Genomic DNA, 13093 nt, shown 5'->3' with positions numbered 1-13093 from the left:
AAAGGTAAAGAGACTGCAACCTTTGTGACCTCGTTATTCATTGCGCCTTACAACGTCCACCATCACCACCTACACATCAGGGAAGCCCTGGGGACATACTTCACCTGTGGGAAGGTATACCAACTAGCTGCCATTCCATCACCCCCAGCGGACCCCTAAGCAGCGTCGGTCACCCTGACCGAATACCACAGGTGGCGTCACGAACACCAGACAAACTTCCCCTTTTATTGGACGTCCCTCAGAAGGGCCACGGACCGGGTCAGGCCACCGTGATATCCCCAGAAGAGAGAGAGAGATAGACCCGGTGCCGAGTACCCCATTGCCCTTAATGTGGGGGGGATCCATGTATATAGTTATCTACCAGATTATCTCAAGTAAAATCAGTTCTAAATACAAGCTGCTTGTGTCATCTCTGGGTAAATATCTACACATAGTCGGTCGGCTCATTGCATTTTTTTTTAGTTTGTCACCACCATTGAACTGAACTTACTCTACTGTTTGATCTGATTTAAAGGAGAAAAATACCCCGACAGTGTATCAATCATCCAAACAGATTCTGGAACGTGTGCGATTCTTTTACACCAAAAGGCCAAGTACGTTCAATCATTCATAATATTAAAAAGATGTACCAGATGTACTTTAAGTGTCCACTTGGTGATCAAGACAAAAGCTGGGCACCCCATGTGATATGCTCAAGTTGTTCAAATGGTCTTCGTGACTGGTTGAACATGAGGAAAGTGGCTATGCCATTTGCTGTTCCCATGATTTGGAGAGAACCCAAAAATCACAGTGATGACTGCTACTTTTGTTTTGTCAAACTGAAGGGCTTTTCTACAAAGAGCAAACATAAGATTAATTGCCCTAAACTTGAATCTGCGATTAGGCCAGTTCCATATGATGGTACTTCGCCAGTTCCTGTACCACCATTTACAGTATGGGATGAAAATTAAGTAGAATATGAAGACTATAGAGCTGAAGCTACTGGTGAAGACATGAAGACCTCAAGTCAAGATGAGTATGTACCTGATGGAGCAGCCAAGCAACATGAATTAAATGATCTCATCAAAGACCTTTCATTGTCAAAAGATAAAGCTGAACTTCTTGTATCTAGGTTGAAACAGAAGAATCTTCTTCATGATGATGTCAAAGTGTGTTATTACCGAAACAGAAGTAACCATTTAACACAATTTTTCACAGTGGATGGACCAATGGTGTACTGGAACAATCTGAATGGCCTCTTTGAAGAACTGAATCAAGAGTATTTTGTTGCAGATTGGCGATTGTTTATTGACTCATCCCAGAGAAGTTTGAAAGCAGTGTTGCCTCACAATGGAAATATGAAACCATCAATCCCTATTGCTCAGTCATGTCATCTAAAGGAAAGTTATGAAAATCTGTCAGTTGTTTTGGATGCTATACAATATAATTATCATCAATAGAATATTTGTGGAGACTTGAAATTGATTGGTCTGCTAATGGGAATGCAAGGAGGTTTCGCAAAATACTGTTGCTTCTTGTGTTTTTGGGACAATAGAAATAGAGTAGAGCATTATGTTCGTCATGATTAGGGACAGAGAAACATCTATGCTCCAGGTAGAGACAATGTTCAGCATAATCCTTTAGTTGCTTCAACAAAAATTTTTCTTCCTCCACTACATATAAAGTTGGGATTGATTAAAAACATTGTAAAAGCCATGGCAAAGACAATTTCACAAGGTTTCCAGTACATTTCAGAGAAATTCTCCAGCATTTCACCAGCATAACTGAAGGAAGGGGTAATGGAACACAGCTACCAGGGTTTTTGAAATGACTCAATGATGGCAGATTACTGTTGGATGTTATATAGGGACATCCCTGAAAAATCGTATCAGCGACCGTCTAATGTCAAGCACTTTTAATTTCTGCTCAATGGGAAGCATTTTTTTTCTGATATGTAGATTACTGTTTTCTTAATGTCGCCAGTATATTTCCTATACCTTATAGTAATGATGCTGTTCCAAGGAAACTATACGTGCTACAGAAAAACTATATACATTTTTGAAATCAGGAAAAAAGATGATTCAGAAAAGTAGTCACCTTCGATGATTACAAAAAATATTTTTTGTAGACCTGTGTAATCAGTAGATTTGGTTTCCAGTACCATCTCTATGCTGATGACACCCAATTATACACCTCTATTCCTGACATCACGCCTGCATTATTACAAAACACTAGTAATTTTCTTCCCACTGTCTTCAACATCATGCCCTCCCTCTATCTGAAACTGAACCTGTCAGAAACTGAACTCCTTGTGTGTCCTCCCTCTGCTAACTTACCTATACTTGACATTGCCATTTCCATGTGTGGTTCTATCATTACTCCACAGCAACATGCCCGCTGTCTTGGGGTCATACTTGATTCAGAGTTTTCATGCACTGTCCACATCCGATCACTGGCTTGCTCTTGTTATCTGCACCTCAAAAACATTTCTAGAATTCAAACTTTTCTTACTTTCGACTCTGCAAAAACTCTTACTGTTGCTCTTATTCATTCTCATCTGGACTATCGCAAAGCTTTACTAATCGGTCTCCCCCTTTCCAAACTCTCCTCTCTCCAATCTGTCTTGAATGCTGCAGCCAGGATCATATTCCTCACCAACCATTACACCCATGCCTCTACCTTGTGCCAGTCATTGCACTGGTTACCCCTCCACTCCACAGTTCAATATAAACTTATCACTCTCACCCACAAAGCACCACCCTACATCTCTTCTCTCGTCTAAGTCTACTACCCTACCCCAGCCCTCCATTCTGCTAATGACCTAAGCTTAACATCCTCAATAATCAGAGCCTCCCACTCCCATCTCCAAGACTTCTCGCATGCTGTGCCAATTCTTTGGAATGCACTACCCAGGACAATTCAATTAATCCACAATACCCACAGTTTTAAGCGTGCCCTAAAAATGCATTTCTTAAGACTGGCCTACTGCCTCAACACATTTATTTAACTATCCCGGTGTTACGCATTCAAAATTTTCTTCATAACCTGGACCCTCATATCATGTTCATTTAATAGCCCTATGTGTCTGTACTTTTACAAATTCTGGCTGGCAACCACTTCATGCAACATTACATAAACTTTTTTTGGCGCCATATTCCAAGACCCGAAACGTTCTCATTTTTCAGGATCTGGAGCTGTGTGAGGACTTATTTTTTGCACCCTCAGTTGATGTTTTTACTGATACCATTTTGAGGTAGATACAATGTTTTGATCGCATTTTATTGTATTTTATTAAAATGTTGCAGTCTACCAAATGAAACCATAATTCAGAAGTTGAGATTTTTTTTCTCGTTACGCCGTTTACCGATCAGATTAATTTATTTTATATTTTGATGGATTGGACATTTCTGAAAATGGCGATTCCAAATGTGTATTATTTTAAAAATTGTTTTATTTTTAATGGGCAAAATGGGGGTAATTTGAACTTGTGTGTTTTTAAATATTCTTAAAAACTTTTATTTTTAATTTTTACTGTATTTAATAGTCCTTTTAGGAGATTTTAAGCTGCGATCGTCCAATCACCTGTGCTATACGTAGCAGGGCTTCAGCTATGAATAGCAAAAAACACGACCTCCTATGAACACATGAGGATCGTGATGACAGGCATGGGGTTCTCCAGCAGATTAGTTAGAGGCACTTGATGGCTGAATAAAGTGAGCCTGCATCAATGGTAGGGACACGGTCGATGACGTAAATATATGTCACGGTCGTGAAGGGGTTAAGGTGGAAAAAGTTCTAAAATGAATCTTTTTGTTATGATTTTTTTCATAACAAAAACCTGACATTTTAAAATGTGTGTGTAGATTTTTTATATGCATTATATATAACATATGTTTGCATATTGGCCAAAGCTTATTAATACACCTGTAAATTAATTTAATAATAAAGTTGTGAAGGCTTTTTTGTGTTTTGCTTTATTGTGTTTTCTGGTAGGTGTGTGGTGCTCTCCTTTAACCCTTTAACGACCGCCGATACGTCTTTTAACAGTGGCAGTTAAGGGTACTTAAACAGCACCGTTAGTTAACATGCATAGCGCCCCCCAGAGTCGGAATTTCTCCTGGTTCTCGGCTACCGAGGGTAGCTGAGACCCCAGAGAACATGATTTGGGTCGGTTTTTACCAACTCCGGTGTTGTGATTGCCAGTAATAGGCCGGCGTCACACTAGCGTATTGCATCGGATGCGAGATCATCGGATGCGATATGCTAATGACACTCGGCTCCTGCTCGCAGCAGAGCAGGAGCCGAGTGTCATGCGTCTGTGCTCCGAGCCTCTCGCACAGAGAGGATCGGAGCACAGCTGCGGAGGAGGCGGAGAAATAAATTTCTCCATCTCCTCCATTGCCGGGGTCCGCTTATAACGCACATCACTCGGATGATATCCAAGTGATGTGCGTTGTCTCACTCGCACCCATAGGCTTATATGGGTGCGAGTGAGCCGAGAGTTTTCCTCGGTCTGAGACAATTGCAACATGCTGCGATTGTCTCGGACCGAGGAAAACAGCGGACAAAAAGTCGGCTGGTGGGAGCTGCCCCATAGCTTAACATTGGTCCGAGTGCAATGTGATATTTTATCGCATTGCACTCGGCCGTTTAAAATGCCAATGTGACGCCGGCCTTAATGGTATAACGGCGACCACAAAAAAAGTCAGATTTTCCATTTAATTTCTTTCTCCTCTGATGTGATTGCACATCAGAGGAGAGAGAAATTGGATCCAATGGTCCCCGCCGGTACCTGGTGTCCCTGCATGATCCCGTGAAGTCCCCCTGGCCGCCGGCGTCTTCTTCCGGGAGAAAATGGTGGAAGCATGGGCAGTGCACCCCCCAAGATCTGTCAACCGACACCCGGCAACAATAGGAGATTTTCATTTTCTCCTGATACCCTTGTGAAAATAAAAAAAATTGATTCCAAAGTAAATTTTTTGTGAAAAAGTAAAATGTTCATTTTTTCCTTCCACATTGCTTTAGTGTTCGTGAAGCACCTGAAGGGTTAATGAACTTTTTGAATGTGGTTTTGCGCACCTTCAGGAGAATGGTGTCACTTTTGGGTATTTTCTGTTATATTGACCCCTTCAAATGTGAGGTGGTCCCTAAAAAATGGTTTTGCAAATTTTGGTGGAAAAATGAGAAATCGCTGGTCAACTTTTAACCCTTATAACGTCCTAACAAAAAAAAATATGTCTCCAAAATTGTGCGGATGTAAAGTAGACATGTGGGAAATGTTATTTCTTAACTACTTTGTGTGACACCACTCTCTGATTTAACTGCTTTCTGACCTCGGACGGGATAGTACGTCTGAGGTCAGATCCCCTGCTTTGATGTGGGCTCCGGCGGTGAGCCCACATCAAAGCCGCGACATGTCAGCTGTTTTGTACAGCTGACATGTGCGCGCAATATGTACCCCAAAGGCACCCCAAGATATTATATAGGCCACAGAATGTTTAGTTCAAAAGATATAAACTTTATTTTTATCAATAAAATTATTACATTTCTATAGTATCCATTTTATAATGTGCAGAAGTACCTCCAATCCAAAAAACTGGTCATATATGCTAAGAAATTGATAATTGTAACAATCTGACTACCAGTTAATATTACATAAATTTCTTTTTGTCAGATCAATGTTTTGCTATGTCCTCAGGTAAATATACTTCAATTCCAAAAAATACCGTTATACATAAGTAAATAGTAATGCCCAAAAAGCTATAACAGCCTAGTTGAAATGATGCCTTAATTAACATCCATATATAAATAAATAGAGTAAGGCTATTTGCCATTTGAAGTTTTTCCCACAAAGGTAAAAACCTATGCCGGATTTGTCCCATGCATTTTGGAAGAGAAGGGAAAGAGTAGCTAAGTATGATATAAGTTATCTAAACATATTTACCGTACAAGCACATATGAACCAGGAACCCCTACGCGCGTTTCGATTTCTCTTCTTCCGGGGGCGTGTATTAATGAGAGAAAGGTAGGTCTATTTAAGCTCACAGCCAGCCAATCGCTGCTACGTTACAGTTATCCAATTGCTATCCATCTACCAAAAGGTTTGTCTCGACCTATAGTACAAGCCGAATCTCAATGCCGTACATACTTCCGGTTTAGTGGGGATACGTTGCCATAGATATAAGCAGCGTGTCATGCATATTCCAAAAATTACAAAAATTATAACCCCGCAGGGCGCTCACCTTCCCGAACTTAATAAGAAGCGCCGTGTAATAACATAATTCTTCTAATTAAATAACTTTATTTTTGTATAAAGGTGCGTCACCTAGCAACTTATTACACGCGGTTCAAGGGGGATAGGGCGAAAGCTGAGCGCTTTCAGAAAAGGGGGTACAGTAAGAGAAACATCAGGAATGGATATATGAGGGCAACTCAATGTACCAGATCGGATCTATTATACGGGAGAACTAAACAAGATACTGTCTCCAAAAAAAGTGATGTGGATGAGATCAGGATGATCACCACTCACCATAATAAATGGCACAAGTTTAGGGAAATCATTAATGAGCATTGGAGTTTTCTTAGCATATATGACCAGTTTTTTGGATTGGAGGTACTTCTGCACATTTTAAAATGGATACTAAATAAATGTAATAATTTTATTGATAAAAATAAAGTTTATATCTTTTGAACTAAACATTCTGTGGCCTATATAATATCTTGGGGGGCCTTTGGGGTACATTGAATCTTTGGATGTGTTCTCTCTCTTTTTTGAATTCATATGGACTAATATGTATAAAAATGTGCGCGCAATAGCGGCGAGTGGAATCACGATCCACCCGCCGCTATTAACTAGTTAAATGCCCCTGTCAAACGCTGACAGCAGCATTTAACTACCGCTTCCGGCCATCCGGCCGGAAATGCGCGCATCGCCGACCCCGTCACATGATTGGGGGGTCAGCGATGCGTCGGCATAGTAACCAGAGACCTCTATGGTTGCTGATGCCGGCTTGCTGTGAGCCCCACCCTGTGGTCAGCGTTCATAGCAAGCCTGTAATTCAGCTACATAGGGGCGATCTGATGATCGCTGCTATGTAGCAGAGCCGATCAGGCTATACCAGCTTCTAGCCTCCCATGGAGGCTATTGAAGCATGGCAAAAGTAAAAAAAAATGTTTAAAAAAATATGAAATAAATAAAAAAATATAAAAGTTTAAATCACCCCCCTTTTGCCCCATTCAAAATAAAACAATAAAAATAAAATCAAATATACACATATTTGGTATTGCCGCATTCAGAATCGCCCGATCTATCAATAAAAAAAGGATTAACCTGATCGCTAAACGTCGTAGCGAGAAAAAAATTCGAAATGCCCAAATTACTTTTTTTGGTTGTCGCGACATTGCATTAAAATGCAATAACGGGCGCTTAAAAGAACGTATCTGTACCAAATTGGTATCACTAAAAACGTCAGCTTGGCATGCAAAAAATAAGCCCTCACCCGACCTCAGATCTTGAAAAATGGAGACGCTACGGGTATCGGAAAAAGGCAAATTTTTTTTTTTAGCAAAGTTTGGAATTTTTTTTCACCACTTAGATAAAAAATAACCTAGACATGTTTGGTGTCTATGAACTCGTAATGACCTGGAGAATCATAACGGCAGGTCAGTTTTAGCATTTAGTGAACCTAGCAAAAAAGCCAAACAAATGCATGGGATTGCACTTTTTTGCAATTTCACCGCACTTGGAATTTTTTCCCATTTTCTAGTACACGACATGGTAAATCCAATGATGTCGTTCAAAAGTACAACTCGTCCTGCAAAAAATAAGCCCTCACATGGGCATATTGAAGGAAAATAAAAAAATTATGGCTCTGCGAAGGAGGGGAGCGAAAAACGAACACGGAAAATCGGAAAATGAAGGGGCTAAGGGTACATAAATTTGAAAATTGCAAAATTTTCAAAATTTTTGCCAAATTTCAGTTTTTTCATGAATAAACGCAAGTTATATCAAAGAATCACATAAATTTTAACATAAAATGACAGTGGTCAGAATTGTAAAAATTGGCTTGGTCATTAAGTACCAAATTGGCTCTATCACTAAGGGGTTAGTCCATCAGTCCATTTAAAAAGACTATTTCAGACTTAATCTGATATCCTTTCTCTTTCCCTAATATTTAAATCTGTATTATTCTCTTTAACACACATCCTTGTCTTCACTTTTGTGCTGTCATGGACACTAACTGTACATACTCTTCATTGTTTTTTCAATTCTCTCGCTATCTCAGTGGTTAAGCCATGAACTGTGATGTTCTCTCACTATCCAGATTCACCACAAAATGGCAGATGCATTTTCTGCTTTTGATTTAATACAGGTTATCATAGTCCCTCCTGATTGTCTGTGATATACCATATGATTTGATCGCTGCAAGGCAGTATAAGGAAGCCGACATGCATGATCTGCTTCAGGTCATGCAAATATTCTTGATCTGATGCAATCTTCTGCATGGTCTAAAATGGCGTTTATTTTAGATGATTGATCACGTATCTTTCAGATTCATCAGGCTCAGTGAAATTTAAAAAATTGGACACAAATTAGATTTTCATTCATGTTGCATTTTCCTAGCCTTCATTAGAAATCAGATTTTTCTCAGTATCCTAAACAAAGGAAGAATAGTAATACAGCCACAGTACATGTTATGTGACGGGATCTAAATTTTAGCATTAAAAGTAAACTAAAATGTGAAGGTACCTGGAAGATGAGTTCAATACAGTAATGGGTTTTGAAAAGAGGTTGAAAGGAAAAGCTCTGATAATAGTTACACTATTTATTAAAGTATGTATCACAGTAAGAAAAATTAATTAGTTTATAGGTATTTTTAAAAAATTCTATGATGTAATATAATATTATGTAATTTACAGTTGCAATCAAAATTATTCATCACTCACTGAAGTTTAGATTTATTAACAAAATTTGCAAACTTTCTGCTGTTTGCAATTAAATAAGCAAGAAGAATTTCTACACCTCAAAACAACTAAGATAACAAATTGTTTCTTCAAATTCAATACAAAATGCTGCCAATAACTCATGCACTCTTGGAATTATTCATCCTCTTCATTATGCATAGCCAGCTTCTGGCAGCATTCTTGAAAAATCTTAGCTCATTTCTCATGGGCAATGGCCTCCAGATCACTATTATTCTTGAGTTTGCATGCTGAAACTGCTTTATTTAATTCCCACCAGGTGTTTTATTTTGTGCAAATTAGGTGACTATGACTGCCACTCCAATATCTTCCAGGACTTCTTCTGAAACCATACCTCTGGTCGATTTTGAGATATGTTTAATATCATTGTCCTATTGAAGTGTCCAATGATGCCCACATTTTAGCTTCTGCAGAGAAGGCATGATGTTTTCTTCTTGGATGTCCTAATACCTGATGGAATCCATCTTGTCTGCCACACAATGCAGGTTTCCAGTGTCAGAGGACGCAAAGCTGCCCCAGAGCATCACCTATCCACCACCATGCTTCACTGTAGGCAGGGTGTTCTTTTCAACATATGCTGCATTCTTCCTCCTTCAGTGAAACTGCTATTCTATATACCTGAAAAGTTCCACTTTTGTTTTTGAAAATCTCTAACTGCTGCTGTCAAATCTTGTGTAAAATCTTTGGCAGTCACTTAAGGTTTTTTGACCACCCGCATTCTCAGAAATCTGGTGGCAGCCGTGTGACAGCTTCCTCTTTCCTCCACATCCAGGTATTGCAGTCATTATCTCTTTAACCTCGTGAACTATGCTTCCAACTGTATCTCTAGGAACATTTAATGCCTTTACTATCATTTTGTATCACTTTCCTTGTTTGTGCAAAACAAAGACCTTGTGTCTTAACTTTTTGTACCATTAAAACACAAGGATATTAGTGAACTGAAGGGTCTTTGTGAACTGAAGGCCATTGCCTGTGAGGAATTCATGAATCGCTGCCAGAAGCGGTTATCTGACTATGCATCACGTTTGCTGCAAGTGACAATAGTAAAATTGTGTTCTACTAAGTACTAGAGATGCTTGTCATGAAACTGTTGAATAACTCTGAGAGTGCAGTAGTCAGTAAAAGTGAAATTTTGTTCTGAAATTGTGGAACCTACTTATGTTAGTCATGTAGAGCAACTTAAATTGTTCTTGTTTGATTAGTTTATTGCAAACATCAGAACGTTTATACATTTTGCTAATAAACAGAATTTATAATGCAGGTGAATCATTTTGATTGCAAGTTGCAACTGTAGCTGCCTAGAAAATACACCACACCTTAACTTTACAACTTTATTCTGATAGATTATGAAAGTCGACAAAGTGGAAGATTACAGGTGATCACAATAACAGAGGAGGAATTTGGTTTAATAAAAGTACATGTTAGTGGTTTGGAGTTAAGCCATACAGTCATCATTATTTCCTTCTACATTCTGCAATTCTGCGTTCTGGTCTTTCACACTTGGAATCTTTGTTTCATGCAAAGCTTTATGCAGTATTTGAGACTTTCACTTTAAAGCATGTAATAAATTCAACATATCACTGCATAAGCTCAACATAATTAGCAGGGAAGAGCCCACGGTGTCCTCTGCAGCATCCACTCCACCAGCCCTCATCAATCATCTCAATATCTGTGATAAGGTCCTGAGGTTGAAATGAGATCTCATCGTCTCCACCTATGAAGCACAAGTCAATATATTTATTCAATCTGCAATCACTTGAAATATATTCTTAGAAATGTCCTAAATTCCACAAGTCTATTTTTCTATTTTGCATATCTGCAGTTTGCATGTCAGATGTAATAGGACATGCACCTTCCAAAAAGTTAAACTTTTGTCTACAGAGTATTCTCCCAAAAGTCTTTGGGATCATCAAAATGTTTTCTGACAAAACTGAGATGAGCCTTTATGTTCTTATTTCTAAGCAGTGGTTTTCGTCTTGGAACTCTGCCATGCAGACCATTTTTGCCTAATCTCTTTCTTATGATGTAGTCATGAATATTGACCATAACTGAGGCAAGTGAGGCCTGCAGGTTTTTGGATGTTGTTGTAGGGTCTTTTGTAACCTCTTGGATGAGTCGTCACTGCGCTCTTGAGGTATTTTTGGTCTGCCTTCCATTCCTGGTTCACTGGATTCGCAAAGCTTTAGAAATGGCTTTACAACCTTTTCTAGACTGATAGATTTCAATTACTTTGCTTCTCCCTCCGTTTGGGGGGGTTTCATCAGGGGCGGGGGGAAATTCAGAAGCAGTGTCTCATATGGCTTCCTGCAGTGACAAGAAATACCCAGTTCAAAAGCAATCTTTCACGTGGGTTCCTGCAGTGGCAAGCAATGCCCAATAAGCTGACTTATTGTTTAAAAAAGCCCCTGTCTGGGGAGAAAAGACACTGCTTCTGAATCCTCCCCCACGATGAACCCCCCGAACGGAGGGAGAAACACGTTTGGAGGCTTTATAACTTTTGGGAGACTACATAATTGTTATGAGTAATGCTTGTATAGGACCATACTAGGGTACTATTCTTGTTAGGGCGGGAGCAATGCAGGGGCATGACATGGGGTATTAGGAAACAATAACTCCCCCCTTTATTTTTGACTATCCCTCAAAGGTGAAATATAGGGAATATTTATTCTTCCTTTCCTTCTTGAAGCACCACATTTGGGACTCTGAGGAATAATGGAAAGCGACATTGGTGAGACTGAACCATTTTCTAATTTTGAGCACTGTTTAAATTGAGCACTGGCACTTTAAAGGGAATCTGTCACCTCAAATTGGTGGGCTATGTAAATGCCCTGTGTTCGGGCAGATGGGCGGTGTTTCGTCTTCTTTCCTCCACCCCATCCTTCCCCGCTGTCCGCAATATTTTCAGGAATTTGAGAAGGTGTCCTCCATAGTTTGCGTGTGCGCAATGCAATCTTGCTTCGCGCACGCGCAGTATGCTTTGCCCATCTGCGGGCAAAGCTGAAAAGCATTACTGCGCATGCGCCAGTGCACTATGTCCCGGAAGTATTTCGCTGTGTTCCGGGACATAGTGCTCCAGGCGCATGCACAGTAATGCTTTTCGGCTTTGCCCGCAGATGGGCAAAGCATACTGCGCGTGCGCGAAGCAAGATTGCATTGCGCACACGCAAACTATGGAGGACACCTACTCAAATTCCCGAAAATATTGCGGACAGTGGGGAAGGATGGGGTGAAGGAAAGAAGACGAAACACCACCCATCTGACCGAACACAGGGAATTTACATAGCCTGCCAATTTGAGGTGACAGATTCCCTTTAAATATGGTATTGTCTGTTTGTATGTACCGTATATATGGGTTCATTACCTTTTAGGTGATTATTAAAAGTTATGATTTAGAATTTTTACCTGGCCCTGCTGTAATCTCCCGACAGGTATATTCAGTAGTAAATCTGTCATGCTAAAAGGAGTCACATTTGGTATGTCTATTAATGAATATTGAATGGTATGCATCTGTATGTGTTTTATTTGCAGACACATACTGCCAATTGTAAGGAAACAGGTGTAAATAGAGCATGAAGTAAACTGTAACATTAATCCAGGATATTTCATTGTACTTTATAGTTAGTTGCACTGTTTTCTATTAAATAATATGAGTAACATTACTTGATTCAACAAATTATCCCTTGTGACCTTGATTGCATAGTAAAAACGTAATCCTGAGACCTCGCTAAACCTACTGCGACCATCTGGTGGATATGCTGCATATTTAAAAAGATATATTTGTGAAAGTCACCACTGACATATACACTAGCGATATAAAACCTGGCAATCAAGGTCACTGACTAGAAATGCATCATGTACAAATACTAAATGCACTTTAAACTGGTTGCTACTTCTGCATGGTGCTGTAATGGTGTGAGCTGCAGTAAGTGTGCTCTTTACAGAAGTACCAATCTTACTGAGTAAGAAGATTATCCAAATCAATGACTACTGAGTTTGATTAAAGTGGACACATGTGCAGTGAAATCACAGAAGGCTCAGCTGACAGTCTATAATGTGTGTGGAGGCTCCAATTTTCCCCTACAAATAATGATCAGGGAAATAATGTTAGACAAATTGAATTTAACATCTTACC

General features: G+C 39.6%; 2 protein-coding genes across 3 annotated transcripts in view; both read right to left on the bottom strand.

Moving 5' to 3' along the window:
• LOC143773607 (regenerating islet-derived protein 4-like) overlaps positions 1 to 5979 on the bottom strand; it is a 45255-nt gene extending 39276 nt beyond the window's left edge. The window contains exon 1 of the mRNA XM_077261004.1: positions 5924 to 5979. Within this exon, the coding sequence (XP_077117119.1) occupies positions 5924 to 5936 (13 nt within the window). The 5' untranslated portion in view covers positions 5937 to 5979. The remainder of the gene's footprint in view (positions 1 to 5923) is intronic.
• A 4299-nt stretch (positions 5980 to 10278) lies between these two features.
• LOC143775764 (hematopoietic lineage cell-specific protein-like) overlaps positions 10279 to 13093 on the bottom strand; it is a 62562-nt gene continuing 59747 nt past the window's right edge. For both annotated transcript variants that reach the window (XM_077264287.1, XM_077264286.1), the window contains one exon: positions 10279 to 10675. In XM_077264287.1, the coding sequence (XP_077120402.1) occupies positions 10539 to 10675 (137 nt within the window). In that variant the 3' untranslated portion in view covers positions 10279 to 10538. The remainder of the gene's footprint in view (positions 10676 to 13093) is intronic.

The sequence above is a fragment of the Ranitomeya variabilis genome, chromosome 5 (assembly GCF_051348905.1).
Source record: "Ranitomeya variabilis isolate aRanVar5 chromosome 5, aRanVar5.hap1, whole genome shotgun sequence".
NCBI classification, from domain to species: Eukaryota; Metazoa; Chordata; class Amphibia; order Anura; family Dendrobatidae; genus Ranitomeya; species Ranitomeya variabilis.
The sequence above is the reverse complement of the archived record's forward strand: the minus strand, read 5'-3'. Positions and strand labels throughout refer to the sequence as shown.